Source organism: Micropterus salmoides, unplaced genomic scaffold (assembly GCF_014851395.1).
Source record: "Micropterus salmoides isolate LMB-PRFRI ecotype aquatic unplaced genomic scaffold, ASM1485139v1 Ms_hic_scaffold_2, whole genome shotgun sequence".
Taxonomy (NCBI): Eukaryota; Metazoa; Chordata; class Actinopteri; order Centrarchiformes; family Centrarchidae; genus Micropterus; species Micropterus salmoides.
In genome coordinates, this window is record NW_024041150.1 from 53,198,710 (window position 1) to 53,217,681 (window position 18,972).

Consider the following 18,972-nt stretch of genomic DNA (forward strand, 5'->3'; position numbering starts at 1 on the left):
TCAGAGCTGTAGATGTTTGGCTCATATCTGATCATGAAACAATAATTACTGATCAGCATTCACAATATATCAATCAAAAGAGGAAATGACATCATAACAGGAAACAAGAATAATCCAGGAGATCATTTACATGGATGGAAAGAATTAGATCAATAAGTTGTTAATTTCCAGCATTGATCAAGAAGGAAGTCCTGAGTGGTTATTAGTTAATTAGTTTTGTTAGTAGAAAACACATATTAGTTTCAACAAAACACTCAGAAAGAATTAGAAACCCCCCCAAAAAACCTTGGTGCGCATCATAATTTTTACAATATTCCTCATCCCTGGTTTTTTATACATGGTTAAAAAACATTTATCAATGCCAAGAGACATCTTTAGAGGAAAGAAATACAGTAGAAAGCATCTGCACTGTGGGTAAAGCAGGGTAGTATCACCGGGTCGTTAGAAACCCGTATGGTCCTAACATTTGCATACAGCAGTTGAAGGTAGGTGAGAACAGAAAGCAAGCAAAGGTTGGTTAGAAAAGAAGAAGAGAAAGGGCCATTTAATGCATGCTGGATGTGCCGTCTTGTTCCTAGAGGTGACAAAGAAACACAGAAACACAAACTTCAAATCAAGTGATATAGCTGCCCACACTGACTCCATTTACAACACGAGAAACAGAATTAAAGTTAGAAAGATAGAGTTGTTTAGAAGTCTGAAACAAAAAGAGCAAGAAGGAAAGAATGAAAGAATAAATGAATGAAAGAATAAGTAAATAAATGCAGAAATATAAGAAAGAGTATACTAATACTAACTCGTATACTAAAAATAAATACATACATTTGCTTTTGCCTTTTCCTTACAAAACCTATTGTCATTGCTATTCCCATAAGAGACTTATTGTCAATGCCATTCCCTTAAGAGACTTGTCATTGCTTTTCCTTTGCAAACTCAACCTGTCAATCAATGTGTTTTGGCCCACCCACTAAGTCAAGTCTGAGCAGCCAATGACTGATACGTTTGTATCAATATGCTGTGCACATTACTGTATTATGATGATTGACTGTATAAAAAATAACACCAATTGATTTCTGAACAGCTGTTTTGAAGGAGCTGAGATTCCTGATTTCTGAAACCATACACTATGGCTACCAAGCTAATATACTACTCTGCATTGCTAGTAATGGAGGTAGCTAATCGGCTAAACCCCCCAGAGGCAAGTCGACATTTGTGGTTGGTAGCCGGTGGCCGTATCATTACCAGCTTGACGTTACACTGGTGGTAAGTTAACTTGAAACTACTCAACAAAACTTTAAAAAACAATCTGTTATTGAGAGTATACTACAAAATGTTAAAATGCATATAATACATGTCAAATGAACAATCTGAAGCAAATCAATGAACCTGAATTTAGATTTTCACATAGGCTGACTATTGTTACGAGTCGTTTAATTGATGTCACTTGATTATAACGTTACTTGTCACAACTTAATAAACTAGTACTAGATTACATATGATAGTAGCTATTTAGCTTGCAAACCATTAGACATAACTGTTAACTTTTATTGCCTAACAGTTTATGTTAAAGATTGTAATTCCCCACACTTAGCTTTGACTTAAGTGTTAATGCAATAGACAGCGCTGTGCAAGATTTTTGTCTTGAATATGACAGTTGACACACAAAGGCACTTTCAAATTCGTTACAACACATTTCTTTCAGTAGTCAGTTGTTGTGGAGGTCATGGCCACCTATGAAGCCTCCACCCTGTCTGCTATACACAGCTTAAACTGCTAAATATTTGTCTTGGCTACTTGACATATGATGATTTTCCATGGTCTGTCTTTAAAGGACAACACACAAAGTTATTTAAAGATTGCCACACATTTTGAGGTTTTGCTTCTTTGTTAAATTTTCTCCAATATGTGACCTAATAGTGTTGTCAACATATACCTCAGCCATCTTTAATGGTTAACTATATATTTTCCATTACCTGAAGCATTTATTACACATTTATTTTCCTCCCATATTCACAGTGTGGATCAGATGCCCCACCTGGTGCCCAGAGAGCTGCACAGACCTTGGATGCATCTTCAGTGTGGCATGGACTGATGTAGAAAAGGCCTTCCCTTCTGTTAACTTTTACAGTTAATGTTAGTTTTAAATAATGTCCACATTTGTGTTTCATGGCCATTTAAAAATATTGTTTATGGTTCACATTGCAATAAATTCCATATATATTGCACTGCTTCTGTCTCTATGACTGACTGAACTCTTGCTTAGAGAGTTACATCTAGTGTAAATAGAAAAGTGAAAATACTCAAAAATCTAACCAAAAATTGTTCATGTTTCACATAAAATGTTGCCAATTATGCAGTATATTTCTTTGTTTGCAGAAGTATTTCCACATTCTAACTTATACTTAAAGACAAGATAAGGACTCCGCTAACGTGAATGGGGGTAAAATTGTAAACGCTCGGCTGGTGTAGCCTTTTCAAATGTTACCGACCAAATGGATCACATTCTGATAGTCATTTTGCTTGGGTTGCAAGAGTCAAATATATTGATTCACTGTGTTACAGCCGCCGTTTTGGCAGCTAGTAAATGTTATTTCAAAGCACAGGCACTTCCTGTTGGCTCAGAGGCATTGCGAGGCTACCCAGCCGACCAATCACAGAGCTTATGGTCGGCGTCGACTCCACGTGTAGTTACATTTTTGAGGAGGTGCACGTCAGGCGACAGCGTAGCTTCTGCGTAGCCTACGACGTCAATTTGACACAGAAGTATAAATTGAACTTAAGCCACACAAGACCTTCTCAGGGGTCACAATAAATTACACCTCCTTGGGGGTTTCAGAACTATTCAGTGTCCAGATAATTCTTTGTTTTCCACACAGTGCAACTTCTCAGTGAATGTCACATTTGTCTCTTAAAGAAAGGTTATATACTGGTTTTATTTGGACATCAGCTTTTCATTTTGAACTTTCTAGCATATGAGCAAAATGTTAACTTATGAATACCATAATAACATTTTCATTTACAGCTGTTTACTGTCATTTTGTTAAAAGTTTAGATCACATTATTTTGAGTTAACATAGTAGACTGATCATTGAACAATGTGAACAATGTTTAGTCTGATTCCCAATACACAAGCAATAGTTTAACAAATTAAAACCATATTTTGCATTCATGAAAACATTAATATTAAAAGGTTACAAATGTAACCGTTGTTTTGTATGACTAGAAATAATGTGTTTTAACAGTAATTATAATGATAGAGCCTATGGATGGGAACCTAGTGTCATAATTTTAAATCAGTATTCATATATTGTGGAGTAAAAGTAAAAACAAAAGGTTAAGCAAAGCAGCAAGGAGCACAAGCTGGAAGCTGGGACTTTTATATCGTGTAGACACAGGTGCTCCACATCTGGACGGATTCTGCAATCAGCTCCCCTGTTAATTAATTAATCTGTTGTTCATCAGGTTAGAAACAGCTGATGTGCAACAGGGAATGCAATTTGCTTTGCTGGTTGATTATCTGTAATTTAGCTTTTTCTGTTTAGTATAATTATTTTCCTTTTTAAATCTCCATGAATGTATTGATAAGATCACTTTAAAATATCACGCTTGCTAGACTCAGCCACTATTTGCAGTAGCACATAAAGCCAATACAATATGATTATTCCTAAAGCATCTATGAACATAATGTTCACAACGCAAACAATTATTGTGGCAGTAACACGGGAGCAGCTCGTTGTTGAAGCAGGGTAAGCCTACATACAGAGGAAGCTGTGTGTCATGCGTAATGCCCAACAGGACTGTTTTGTCTACCCAGATTTTCTCTCTCTATCTGTGCATCTCAAAAATTATAGTTTGCTGAATAAATAACAGCTGGTAACTGCTGAGTCAAAGCCAAGATTAGTTTTACAGCTCATTTCGGTTAATGAAGCCTAATGCAGATTACATACTGGTTAACCCTACCTAACGTTACCTAACAGTTACCTAAATGCGGTGCACCATCAACTCTTTGATTACTTTTCTTCCAAAGTTGTATCACATTAAATGCAAAAACTTTAATACGTTTGGATTTCTGTCCAGGACTCTTCAAAAACTGTGTTAACCATGTATTACGTTACACTATTGTTTTTTGAGCATCGTTAGCACGACGTTAGCTTGTCTCGCTTGAAGCTGGCTAATTAGCTAGTTAAATGGCTAAGCTAACAACCTAATGTAATGTGCCGATACCTGCTAATGAGTGCTAACAACACATTAATAAAATGCTAGGATTTCAATTACCAACTGGAGCACCAGCTTCTTGGAAGGTCTGTTAGTACAATTAACTGCTTAGTAAGACATCATCCGTCCGGTATTTGCATGAAAAATCTCCAAAAGGCACAACTAGATGGCGATGCCAAGCTCCATGACTGCAATTAGTAGAGTGAGGCTGCCTTGAAACGAACACTTCTATGAGTGATTAGTTGGACTTAGTGGGTGGGCCAAAACATATTGACTGACAGGTTGGGTTTGCAACGGAAAAGCAATGACAAGTCTCTTAAGGGAATGGCAATGACAATAAGTATCTTAAGGGAATGGCAATGACAATAAATTTCGTAAGGAAAAGGCAAAAGCAAATGTATGTATTTATTCTTTAATTTTTTTTTCTTTCTTATATTTCCACATTTATTTATTTAATCTTTTATTCATTCATTCTTTCTTGCATATATTTACCCATTTATTTATTTATTATTTCATTCAGTTCTGACACTTTGGAAGTTCCATAGTACTCAGTGTGCCTAGGATAGGAAAAATGCCTTCAGTTACTGTACATCATGCCAAACTGGACCATCAACAACCACACTTTCCCCCTATTTTTCTGCCATTAATTTAGCTGGACCTGAAAGAGTTTCAGGCAAAGTGACTGACTCAGATTCACTGAACAGATCTGCTTTTTACTTGCAATGGGTTTTATCATTCACAATCAGTCTGATCTTCCACTATTGTAATATGGGAAGATCTTATCAAACACACACTAACTCTGGAGAAACTCTCTCAGCCGTATGACACTTGCATGATGGTGCACTCATGAGACCCATTATCACCACCCCTGATCAGTAACTAGGTTTATTGTTCTATAAACCCCAACTGGGCAAACTTTTTATGGAATGATGTTTCCCCAACAGAAACATCAAGAATACCTCATCAGGTTTTACGTCTAATTCTAGTTAAAAAAAGATAACTGTTAATAGTACTCACATTTTTAAGTCGGTTGGTGTATCCAGCCGGTCACCACCCGGTCCAAAGTCAGGCGGGTTCCTCTCTCGTTATGCGAGGCGGACTTCCCTACCGGTAAACGTTACCTGCAGTTTGGACTCGGGCGTTGATCAGTTGGAGCGTCTAATCCCATCCTCGTCGCCAAAAATGTCAGAGAAAATTATTCCCTTCCCAAAGAATACGGAGTGAATTAGATGTGATGAATCTTTCTTTATGTAACGTGGCCACGCTTTCTCTCTCGAACTCATTTCCTCTTCTTAAATACAAACAAGTACAAAAAACAATAGCCAATAGTAACTGCCAAAACAAATGGTAGACAAGGGAAACAAATGTCAGATCACATCTAGAGTATCAGCATGCACTCAAAGGCTCTTCCTGGGCTGACAAAACAATGCAAATGTATTTGGCATCAGAGATGTCTCTATATCTCTTTATTGGTCTATGTTAAAACTCTCACCTACATACCAGTACATTTCTTGCAAGTCAGAAAATCTTTGATAAAAAAAAAAATACTGTGACCAAAGCTAATTTCTCAGGGTCACAGTGAATCATAAAACATCAGCAACCTATAATTTATTTCTCACAAAGGAAGGAGCTGAAAGAAACCAAATGTGTTGATCACTTAGAACAAAGAAATGCAGCTTTAATAGTTTGGATCAATGAAAGATTGATGATCAGTTCTCATCACATCATGTTGAAGCCGTTTGGAAAGAAAAGTGGGCTCAGAGTCGGCAGAAGAAAAGGCCAAATATTGATGAAGCAGGAAGAGCAGTTTGGGATCAGATCCAGATCAGATGTTTGTGTGTCTCGGTGTTCTGGACTGATGTTGAACATGTGGAGCTGAGATTCATTTACAGAACAGAGATGAAAACATTTGAAAGCTTCTTCTCTTCAAAGTTCAGCTTTAGATCCAGAAATGTAAAAGTCCAGCAGCTCAACACTGACAGGAGACATTACTGTGAAGCAGCACATGGACAAAACAATCCCAGCAGCATCAAGACTCTGATCATCTCCAACAGCTTCCTGTGTTTCTGTCCCCTGTTAGCTGCTGCTCTCATCTGCTTCTGTCAATAAAGTTATTCAAACTGCTGCTGCTGTCTGTGCAGCTCATGTTCTGCTTTGTTGTCCTCTCAGTCTGTCAGGTGGAGGTGGAGGAGGGGGCGGAGTCTGTCCTGCTGCCCTTCAAGACCACAGAGAACCTGCCTGAGGACGTCAGGGTGGAGTGGATCCGCTTTGAAACCATATTTAAGATAAAGACGGTCCACGTGTATCAGAGCCATTCTGACCAGCCTGACCGACAGGCAAGAGACCGAACAGAGATGAAGGAAGACCTGCTGAGAACTGGAGACCTAAGTCTGACCCTTAAATCCCCCACATACAGCGATGGAGGACGATACAGGTGCAGAGTCTCCAGGAATTGGAGTATCCTGAGACAGAAAAGAGTTGATCTCAGGGTCAAAGGTCAGTATGCAGACTGAGGTCAGAGTCTCTGTGTTTGTCTCTGTCTGACTGTCCTCTGTCTCCTCTGCAGAGAGAAGCAGGAACAGACTAATCTCCACTGATCTAACTCCTCTGATGACCGATCTGTTTGATCTTTGATCCGATCTGACTCTGGATCAGAGAGAAAATGGAGGTGAAGCAGCTGATGGAGGACAGATGAAGACAGGAGGACGCTTTGTCAGCTTCCTCTTCACTCTGACTCCTCCTACTGACTCTCACACAAGTTAGAAGAGTTACAATCAGGGCTAAAAGAGTTAAATGGAAAATAAAAACAGGTAAATATGTAATTTAAAGCAATGGTAAAAATCTAAAAACAAAGAAAAAGAAAACAGGAAGTTATCAGTAAAAAGAAAATTCTTAAATATTTAATAAAAAGCAATGGTACAAGTCTTCAGTCTTAATTTAAAAGAACTGACTGTTTCAGCAGACCTGCAGTTATCTGGGAGTTTGTTCCAGATATACGGAGCATAATAACTGAACGCTGCTTTTTCTTGTTTAGTTTTGACTCTGGGGAAAGAAAGCAGACCTGCCCCAGACGACCTGAGAGGTCTGGATGGTTCATAACAAAGCAGTAGATCAGAAATGTATTTTGGCCCTAAACTATTCAGTGCTTTATAATCTAACAGCAGGATTTTGAAATCAATTCTTTGACATACAGGAAGCCAATGTAAAGACCTCAGAACTGGAGTGATGTGATCCACCTTTTTGGTCTTAGTGAGGACTCGAGCAGCAGCGTTCTGAAACAGCTGCAGCTGTCTGATGGATTTCTTAGGGAGCCCTGTAAGGACACTGTTACAGTAGTCAAGTCGACTGAAGATAAATGCATGGATAAGCTTTTCCAGGTCCTGCTGAGACACAAGTCCTTTAATCCTTGATATATTCTTCAGGTGATAGTAGGCTGACTTTGTAATTGTCTTAATATGGCTCCTCAAATTCAGTCCATGACTACACCAAGATTTCTGGCTTGATTTGTGGTTCTTAACATTACAGATTGAAGTCGAGCACTGACTTTCAATCGTTCCTCCCTGGCTCCAAAAACAATAACTTCAGTTTTATCCTTGTTTAATTGAAGAAAATTCTGGGACATCCAATCGTTGACCAGCTCAATACAGTTACTCAGCGCTTGTATGGGATCATAGTCCCCTGGTGAAATGGTTATGTAAATCTGTGTGTCATCTGCATAATTATGGTAAGATATTTTGTTGTTTTTCATAATCTGAGCCAGTGGAAGCATGTAAATGTTAAACAAGAGGTCCCAGAATGAACTCCACATGTCATTTTTGTCAGCTCAGATGTGTGATTACCTATAGACACAAAGTAGTCCCTGTCCTTTAAGTAGGATTCAAACCAGTTTAGTACTGTGCCAGAAAGTCCAACCCAGTTTTCAAGTCTGTCTAGTAATATGTTGTGGTCGACCATGTCGAATGCAGCACTGAGATCCAATAATACTAAGACTGAAATTCTGAAATAAATGGAAGTCATTGAAGACCTTAACAAGAGCCGTCTCAGTGCTGTGGTGTGGTCGAAAACTTGACTGGAAGACATCAAAAAAGTTATTTAGTGCCAAGAAAGCACTAAGCTGTTGTTTTGCATTGTTTTGATTCCTCTTGTCTCTTGTCCTTGGCAGAGGGAACAGATGAGTGACGCAGAAAGTTAAACAGGTTGGAGCTGAACAATTTTACTCCCGACTTGTTAAAGCGAAGTCCATCTGCCTTAAAAAGATGTCTGCAGTCCCACAGAAAGTAGTTTCGATGAAATGCACTGAATGGACGGTACATGCTGTTGAGAGCCACGTGTTCAATGCCAATCTGTTGAATCTCTCAGCTCCTCTTCGGATCGGCGGTATAGGGCCACTGATAAACACCTCAGCATTCAAAGAGCTGACTGTGCTCAACAGATTATTAAAATCCTCTTTCAACACTTCAGACTGTTGCTTCACAGCATAATTGGTCCCGATGTGCAGTAGGATGTTTTTCACAGTAGGATGTTCAGCCACGATATGCAGGATTCTTTCTGCCAAGACAGACACCGTATCCTTCGGAAAGCAGAGTACTGGTGTTCTTACTGCACATGCTTCTTACATCGTTTACAGTAGAGTCACCCACAATCAGAGTTTGAGGCCCAGTCGTTAGCTTTCCCTGCAGCCTTTTACTTTCTGATTTACTCGCAGTCCTTACCCGTCTGTGTGAGGATGGGATGTTATCCAGGGTCCTGCAATAGTGGTGAAAATCTGTTCTGCTGTTGCACACTCGGTTGTTGGGGAGGTTTGTTGCTAACTCTCCCTTTCGCAGCTGTCCACGGCTGTGTTCTACCAAGAACAGGGGTTGAAGAGGCGCTCTGCCTGGATGATAATGCAGGCCAGCCAGTCGCATCACAAATCTCAGGGCGCTGGGTTCTGCCTGTTACTTGTCCTCCCATTTCCCCAGGAAATGATTTACTCTTAGGCTTTGCACCAAGAGCGTTCCAGGGAGGACTCCCACTTTTAGATTTATTACCCAGTACACAGGCCTCCTGCTTCTTGGTAGTCTTGTTGGTGCTAATTAGCCGGTGTGTTAGCATGCTCTTGTCCACTGTTTTCACTTTGTGGCCGAGTTTCTGATGATTTTTGTCCCAAGTCCAGCCCTGCACCCTGCTGCTGTCTGGCAAGAGATACCAAAGTCCATCTGTTGTATCACCAGACTGCAGAGCCGCTTTTTTTTTTCCAGTCTCAGAGACTTAAATTCATCTTCAGCACTGCACCATGTAAAATTGTTTATTCATATATTTTTCTAACCATAACTTTGTATATAGCTTTTGCTTTCAGACCCATTAGGGGGCCTAATATGCATCTCATCTCACATCACAACTCTGTTGTAATATCACAATAGATTTACCTTGAACATTGACATTTGCTATTTGATAATACATTCTCAACGGCAGGTTTCCATCACTTTCATACGTCCTCAGTTGCCATCATGTGATGCCAATCAAGCACAGTCACATAACAGGTGGGAGATGCAGGAGGAAAGACTAGCTTGGCTCTGACAAATTTGATGAAGTGTGAATGAGTTCGTGGCTTTTAAGGGATCTACTCACAGCAAAAGATTCCCCACACTGTTCACACCTGTATGGTTTCCCTGCAGTGTGAACACGTTGGTGCATCTTTAACTTACTGTATGTAATAAAAGCTTTTCCACACTGTTCACACCAGTGCGATTTCTCTCCCGTGTGAATACGTCGGTGGATTTGTAAGTGATCAGATCTACTGAAAGATGCTCCACACTGTTCACAGCAGTACGGTTTCTCGCCAGTGTGAACACGTAGGTGGGTTTTTAATTCATCTGATCTACTGAAAGCTTTCCCACAATGTTCACACTTGTACGGTTTCTCTCCAGTGTGAACACGGCTGTGTTTTGACACTTGACTTGATGTACTGAAATATTTCCCACAATGTTCACACCTGTACGGTTTCTCTCCAGTGTGAACACGTCCATGGACTTTCAGGTTCTCCGAGGTGGCGAAAGTGCTCCCACAAAGATCACACCTGTGCGGTTGCTCTCCAGTGTGAACACGTCGGTGGATTTTCAGGTTCTCCGAGGTGGTAAAACTGCTCTCACACAGATCACACCTGTGCGGTTTCTCTCCAGTGTGAACATGTCGGTGGACTACCAACCTAGCAAATCTAGCGAACATTTTCCCACACTGTTCACACCTGTATGGTTTCTCTCCAGTGTGAATACGTCGGTGGACTACCAACCTATCAGCTCTAGCAAATGTTTTCCCACACTGCTCACAGGTGTGTAGGTTCTTGCCAGTGTGATGTCTCAGATGAATACTTAAATATTCAGATTTTGCGAAGGATTTGTCACAGAATGGACAGCTGTGACGTCCGAGTCCATCTCTTTTTCTCTGCTTCTGTAGCAAAAAAAGAGACAGAGAGAAAGACAGTAAGTTAGATGTCATGGTGGAGCGGGCTACGTAGAACCACAACTGGCATTTAGAACATGTCTGTGTTTGAAATTGTATAATAATGTAATGCCTACTGCATGATCAGTCATACATACTCTGTACAGCATACTAATGCAGCAGTGCAGTCAAATGCATTGACCGCACTGCTGAAAAACCTGGAAATGTAAAATGAAATAGAATTGGGAGTTGGAGAAAGTAGAATAGAAAAATAAATCTCCTTAAAGAGCGTAATATTCTGTGGCTGAAAGTATGCAGGAGTTGTAGTTGATCAAAAAACAACAACAGAAGAATAAATAATTTCAAAGCATTGCTGAAAATTCAGAAATGTAAAATTAACTACTCTTGAAAATCAAAAAAACATAAAGAGTACTTTTTCACCCGCAATTCTGTTCACAGTAGCAGCTGTGTAAAGGAGGAGTATTGATGACATAGCAGGGCTGGACAATTCGACCTAAAATCAAAATTTATTGAAAATTGTACCACAATTACGATTAATGAACGATTATTTTGGGTTTTGCCCTCATAGTTAACTGGCAAGATTTGTACTGTAAATATGCTCAACTCTAAAAAGGTGGGGTATTTTTTTAACTAGATTCTTGATATTTTTGAATAAATATTTAAATATTTATTGATAAGGTAATGGTAAAGTCAACATGTACATGACATACATGTTCCCCTCTATATTCGGCACATTGCACTGCTGAACGAACCACTGCTACTAAAAATACAGAAGATTATATCTATGCAGTAGGCTAGTAATTTTCACAGTTTTTCATTCATCAAAAGGACATCTACGTGCAACAAATGTATCACAGCAACCAAAGCAGGCGGAAAACACACTGCGCCTCCCTGCCGCCTGCCAGCGCTCCCCCAGGACTGGACGGGGCGGAGTCTCGTGACTACAAATGTGGTAGTATGTTTTTAAGGGGAAAAGTACATGAACACACATAGTGGGAAAAATACTAACGGGATAAAATAACCGACATGATAAAATGACATCAATTAGAGGCTCTGAATTTCGGTTCTGAAACTCTTGCTCCAGTCTAGGTTGCTCTAGCTGGTTCAGGAACATGTACAGCTGGACTGAAGCCTCGTTTACAAGCCTGGCAAGACCCAACCTACTCTGATTGGCTAGTAGTCCTTACATAGGCACTGCATGTGCAACTCCCAACAAAGCTGATTTAGACCAAAAGTACGGACTTTTAAGTCCCCGGATCTCTTTTCAAGGAACTAAAAGGTTCCTTCAGCCCGCTGTGTGCATTTCCACTGCGGTCTAAAGACCAGCGAAGATTACGCTAATTAACCAGCTGACGTAGACTGTAGGCCTGTACGCCGTGCAAAGCGATGTACAGGCATCATTATTTGTAGCCACTATCCATGAGAAAAATTTATAAATGAACATCAGATTTGACTGGAATAAAACAAAAAACTAAAGGTTGTGCGTGATAATTAAAGCAGTTTTTTTGTGGAGTATAATGAAGAGGAACAGATAAAGTTGGTTACAGATTTAGTAACAAAATGGATTAAGCCAGAAAGTTCTTAAAAATAACTCCAGCAGAGAGAAAGCAACTCAAACGAGAAGAATTGCGACAGTTTGGAAGGTTACGAGAAGATTTCCAGCCGACAAGAGCTGCCGATCAGCTGCACGACTCAGGTCTGTGTTGCCTGAGCGTCGAAGGAACAGGATGTTTTACGAGCTTTATTACCTGCTTTAATTAACTGCTCCGTTTGTTTTTGAAGGAGACCGACTTTGGCTCTCTGTAAAAACTTCCTGACTGATGAAAACTTAAAACAACAACAACTTTGGACCCAGTATTTAGCGTAACTTGTTCGCTGTACACACACCGCTGACGCTGGCTGCTATTTCCGAGCAATACTTTTAATGCCGACATACGATCTCAGGCGGACATCAGCCAGACTTGTGTGTGCTAATTGACTGTTTGTGATTTAATGGTGGAAAAGAGTTCCTCCAAAAGCTCCTAGTTCCACTCTGTAGCTAAAACAGAGCTTTCAAAACACGGTAAATTAGCAATGTGCAATATGACAAAAACATGTTTTTTTTTAAATGAGACCATGTAAACCTGCTCTGGTACAACCTGTAAATAAAATAATAAACCTGAAAAAGAGCATAATGTGACCACTTTAAAGAGATCTGTGCTCCAGAATGCAGGGTTACTTGTGGTCAGAGCCGGTCCTGACCTTCCTTGGGCCCTAATCAAAATTCTGCTGTGGGGCCCTCCTACTTAACAGTCTGCCTCTGTAAGAAGCCTGAATGGAAACCTCTTCTAGAAAAATCCAATACTGGTTCGAATGGACCTCTGTGCACTAACTCAGTCCTCAAAGTCAGATAAGACTGGGGGCCAATCTGCTGGGTCACTTGGTCGAGCAGCAACTGTTCCATTAGAGTCTAAACTGCTTGCATCTAATGCTGGCTGTACATCTTTGTGCTCATACTTCACCTGGGTCTGCGTGACCTGCTAAAGATGTCTGGACTGGGTCTGCGCTTGTACTGGCTGAGGCTGCATCTACTTCACCTGGGTCTACGTGACCTGCTAAAGACGTCTGGACTGGGTCTGCGCTTGTACTGGCTGAGGCTGCATCTACTTCACCTGGGTCTGCGTGACCTGCTAGAGACCTCTGGACTGGGTCTGCGTTCGTACTGGCTGAGGCTGCATCTACTTCACCTGGGTCTGCGTGACCTGCTGAAGACGTCTGGACTGGGTCTGCGCTCGTACTGGCTGAGGCTGCATCTACTTCACCTGGGTCTGCGTGACCTGCTAAAGACATCTGGACTGGGTCTGCGTTCGTACTGGCTGAGGCTGCATCTACTTCACCTGGGTCTGCGTGACCTGCTAAAGACGTCTGGACTGGGTCTGCGTTCGTACTGGCTGAGGACTGCCTTTGGACTGGCTCTTTTTCACAATAATATCAACAGGTTGCATTTTATACAAGGTATCAATAAAGTATTCTAATGGCATCAGTATCACTTTGAGGGTACTGGTTTTGGTATCGTAAAATTTTAAACGATACCCAACCCTAGTGGCCAGCCAGGGTAAAGTTGTTTCTGTACAGTTTCTTTTGTTATGGACCTGTAGGCAGTAGTGGGTTCAGGGCACTGCCACTTTTGGGAATATGCACTGTGTTCTCATGAGCTCTGGGGCCCCCTGGTGGAGATGTAAGTTGTTATCTGCTGGCTCTAGTTTTAGTCTTGTGCTTCTTAAAGAATTTAACCGTGCTTTAAAATGTCACGGTTAATTAAACATAAAGGCTCTGCTACACAGAGTGTTTCTATTGCACGGAACAAAACTGTGGGAACTTAATCGAAAACAAAGTTACAGGAGCGGTGCATCAGCTTAATGTGTCTGCTTATCAGAGGCTACTGTACACTGGCTAAACTCTGGCAGAAAGACCAGACTGTGAAGCTTTATTTCCAACAAAGACACGGCTGGAGAGGCAACGTGGGATCATTTTGGGTACACCAAGTCTGACCAGGGCTTTGCTGAAGATGACGGATCACCAGTTTAAAAAACTTGCAGTTAAAAGGTTCCTGCTAAAGAAGCGAATACCTGCAGTAAACCTGCTGCAGAACTTGCGGGATCACCACCCAGCGTTGCACGCCCAAGTAAAGGTAAATTAAATATTAAAAATAAAGTGTCAAAAAATACCTTTTTCCCCCTGTACTGCACGTTGCTGCAGCTCCTCTTTTCACTCTGTGTGTGAATGCTTTGTTTTAGCTATGGAGTGATACATCTTGTCTCTAAATTAACTTTGCTGGGAGTTGCACAGTTGCTAGTTAAGCCAATCAGAAGCAGAGAAGGGCAGGTTGTGAGAAGCCCTTAAACAGCTTTGGTTCAGCTGTACATGTTGCCGACTAGCTGGCAACATGGACTGGAGCAAGAGTTTCAGAGTTAATCTGTATCCATAAAGTTTTAACTGAGCTCTGTCTCTACATCACAGGAACAACTTTGTGTCCACTGACTGCCTGGAGGGTAGCTAGTGTTTGGAAGGGAGAGGAGAGCTGTGTGCTGCAGCTCGCTGTTTTTCCACCAGGGGCATGTTGGACTAGCCGCTTGGCGAGCGTTATATGAGGCACATTTTGCTGTGACGTCACAGGAATGAAAAGGAAACGGCTGGACTACAAACGAGCTTTTTTCAGGCAGTTCAGAGCAGAGTTTTCTGTGGGAGATGGGAACTCCCTTTGGGCTTTTTCACTTTGCAAATCTATTACATGGACAAAAAAGGAATATAACTCAATAAAGGAGAGGGAAAAAGCCAAAAAGCAGAATACCACCTCTTTAAAGAAGTGAAATTTGAAGCAAAATTATATAATTGCTATTTAATGTACTTAAAACAGTAAATTGTTTATTAATAAACTTACAAAATGATTATTAATCATTCAACTTAAACCTTCTCATCAGACTGCTCCCTTTCTACAATCAGCCTCTTCTGCCCGCCTGTTTCTGACAGAGTCCTGGTGTCACAGCATCACAGGTTTTGTGGGATCAACCTTTTTATACAGTCTATGGACCGTACACATACATGCGACTCCTACACATGCGCATATACAACCCAGGGTTATGGTTACAATTTTGGATTTATTTACGCACTTTAAAAACATTTATTGAAAATGTTATTTTTTACAATTACAGCATTAAACATTGAAATGTACATTGTAATAAGTTGTATATTAAGTTATTGGGAGAAAACTGGTAGTTCTATGTAAATCCAGACGTTGAGGACGCCTATATCACCAAAATAGCATGATCCTTGTTTCGCTGCGAAGCTTTGACTGTGAGATTGATGCGCACACAGACTTTTTTGAGCTGTGAGGGTTAAGTAATCAAACTTTTCCCGCGGTGGTGTAAATTCAGAAAACGGTTTTATTTGTTAAACAGTGAAATCTAAACTAGTGAACTGTCTGTAGGCAGACTATTCAAATAAAGTGTAACCTGTAATATTAACATTAAGGTTTTTATTTAATGTTATATTTATTAATACACTAATTTATTACTCCTCCAGGCTGTGAATATTTATTTATTTATCAAATGGTCAGAAATAACAGATTTCAGTCATAAGGTAACTCATTGCGTTTGCTGTATGAGAACCGATCATTCTTAATGTTTTGCAAAGTCCCATTCTGAGCCAGGAAAAACCCTGAACACCCTCGTGCTCTATTAATCATGCATCTTTTCTGCATGATGTTTAAGGGTTCACACCTAAAGCTCCGGTTCCTGAACAGAACCAGGGTGATTGTTTCAGTTTCCAACTGGTCTGGTTCCTAACAGAATAAAGGTTTCACATAAAGTGTTGTGCCTCTCTGGGATAATCCAGTCCAGGTTTAATCCAGACCTGGTCCAATGTGGTCTAATCGTGAAAAAAGCAGCGAACGCCTTATTTTGTACTTTCACAAACAGAAAAAATGTCAAAACCCACTTCTACATTTGTCAGACAGGGAAGGCTTCATCTAAAAAGCCTAACAGGTTTCACAACAATGTAATTCAGGGCTCTCAAGTTTTATCAAAAGTTTGGAGTGAGATAACGCGCGTTAGAGGAGGAGCCACTCAAATATTTGCAGCAGCGGCGTCTCGGCCCAGCCACTTCTCTCAAGTTTTTACTAGCAGTTAGATTTTACCTATAAATCATAATTAACCAGAACAAATAGAAATTACTACAATAGGTAAATATGATAAGACTATTTTTATATATACATATTTCAAAAATAGAAATGTATTAACTCTAAAAAGAAACAAGCCCAATGAACAGCAGTGCTGTGCACATAGGCCTACAGTAGGATGGCAGAACCTATGCATGTATGCCAAGCTGTGTGCTTATGAAGGGTGTTGTAATGTTTGTTGCACATTTAAATGCCTTGATGACGGAGTAGGGGGCTCCGACTTAGAGCACTGTGGCTCAAGGTCAGCTGTTCACACCATCATGATGGATGATAGCTTTCAATCCAGAGTCAAAATATAGAAATACATCTCTAGTCCTTTCCTTAGTTTCAAGTAGCCAAAGCTAAACCCAGTGGTGGACAGTAACAAAGTAGTATTTTCTTTTCATGCCACTTTCTACTTCACCACATCTCAAAGGGAAATAATGTACTTTATCTGACAGCTTCAGTTACTAGTTACTTTAAAAATGTTTTTTTACACACAAAATGTATTTAGAGATTAGAAAACAGGATGTTTTGATGTAAATTAAATTACTTAACAGTTTATAGAAGTTCAGCTAGTAGAACTACATCAGTTAGGCTAATTGATGGAAATTTAATTGGTAACTGTTTTGGCAGTCATTTTTCATGTAAAAACATTTCATGGTTCCAGCTTCACAAATGTGAAGATTTGCTGCTTTTACTTGATTATTTTATTGGATTTTAATCATTTTGATGTTTCGACTGTCAAAAACAAGCATTGTGAAGGTTTCACTTGGGACTATTTTCAGAATTTTACAAATCAATTAATGGAGAAAATAATCAACAGATTAAAATAAAAATAATAATTAACTGCCGTCTGATACAAAATAATTCAACCTCGACCAACTACATGAATGCATGATGAATAATATAAACATATGGGACATTCTTCTTTATGCTTTGAGTAGGCTACTTTTATCTTAATTGGCTATTTCTACATTTTCCAGCTTATACTACTTACATACTTTTACTTTTTCAATGCAATACCTGCTGAGCATTTTTACACTGAAATATTGGTCCTTTTATTTTTTAAAGTTACTTTGCTGGGCGCTGGATAAAAAAGCCAAAGCTGCAGGTTGCAAAGAGGTTGGAGAGTTTCTGACTGCATCAGTAATAATTTACAACACATTTGTCTGTCCTCCCCAACATCAGCTGCTCTCACTATCTCTGATCACAGACAAGTCATTTGTCGGATTTGCTGAACGGCTCTGGCATTTAGCAGCTACAGAGATGAGGCTGTGAACTCGGCACAGAAATGATCGTCCATTAATGAACAACTTGGAGGACGTTATCTCTTAACTTACTTCTCAGCGTGAGAAATACATGGTGTGAGCGCGTGAACTGGCTGAAATGCGCGAGACTTGAGAGCCCTGCGTAATTAACTTTCCCTTACTGGCGGCTGAATTAACTGGTGACACGTCGCAGTCGTGGTTTCCGGATCCGCTGACTGCAAACCAGGAAACGCGTTCAGATAACTTTGTTAATCTCCGTAATGTATCGTCATGGAGATAAATGCTTCTGGATGTAGTTTGCAGGCTACATCGTTAGCTGCTGGATGATTCACAGGGACCTCTCCCACCTGCAGATTAGTTCACAGCGAGGACTTTGCGCATCTAGCCGCCAGTTAAACTGCCACACGGAACCGGAAGTTAGCTTTAGCTTTGTCCCGCTAGCTAGCATGCTAACACCCAGGCAGCAGGCTACATGCTACAAGAGACCTCCTCCTCCTCCTCCTCCTCCTCCTGCTGCTCCTCCTGCTCCTCTCCGGGTCCGACCGTCACATTAAGTGTGGGTTCTGTAGAGATACGGGGTTCTGATGGCTCCACTGTTGAATCCTGCTACATTACATCTTGTTTACAGTCAATATGAAGCTACGTGTCGGAACCAGGCCGAGCTAACGCCACGTTAGCTTCTTGTTAGCTGCTAGCTGTGTTCATGAACACTGACCTGAACATCGGTGCTATCAGAGCTCGAGCCTGCTGTTTGTCCTCCGGGGACGTTGTTGCTCCGGGGCTCCGGGTCCTGGTTGTCCTCCTCCATCCCGCTCTTGGTCCTGGTCTCTGAGATCCAGCAGGTCTCCTCTGGGACTGTCGGAGCTCTTCGGATCAAGTCCTGCAGCCCGCAGACGTGACGGAAGTTAAAGGAAGTTGAAAACGTGATGACGTTTATCTCTGTTTATCTCTCGTTTAACTAGTTTATGGAAAATATTAGATGCACAAATGCAAATGGTCTAAAAAGAAACCACAAATGCAACTTTTCAGTAGGAGTTAAACAAGTTAAAAGAATAAAATATTTTTCTTTAATGCCTATGTTGCTTGTTACATGATATGTCCAGATCAACTTTATTGTCCCCTGAGAGAAATTTGGGCATCAGTGCCACACAAGGCTGCAGTACAAACAATAACACATATAGATTTCACAACCGCACACAACATACAGTCTGTACCAAGCAATTACATTGCATTGCACATTGCAGCAAAACGCTGTCACAAATTTCTGTCCTTTTCATTACTGTTTCTGGCGCTGTACAACGCAACTGCCCAACAACTCTCCCCCCATTGTGTCTGCGCGGACAAGAAACC

The 18,972-nt window shown here is 40.6% G+C and overlaps 1 protein-coding gene across 1 annotated transcript; it reads right to left on the bottom strand.

The window, feature by feature from the left end:
• Positions 1–9,205: 9,205 nt before the first annotated feature.
• LOC119912668 (zinc finger protein 239-like) lies at positions 9,206–18,523 on the bottom strand. Its single transcript, XM_038731955.1, has 2 exons — positions 18,338–18,523; positions 9,206–10,644 (listed from the first exon to the last, which is right to left on the bottom strand). Exons 1-2 carry the CDS (start codon positions 18,428–18,430, stop codon positions 9,760–9,762), a joined length of 978 nt encoding a protein of 325 aa, XP_038587883.1. The 5' UTR covers positions 18,431–18,523; the 3' UTR covers positions 9,206–9,759.
• Positions 18,524–18,972: the final 449 nt, after the last annotated feature.

Coding starts and splice junctions, on each gene's coding strand:
- LOC119912668 (XM_038731955.1), bottom strand. CDS start 18,430: ATGGAGGAGGACAACCAGGACCCGGAGCCCCGGAGCAACAACGTCCCC. Junction 10,645..18,337: donor CTGATAGCACCGATGTTCAG/GTCAGTGTTCAT, acceptor TTTTTGCTACAG/AAGCAGAGAAAAAGAGATGG.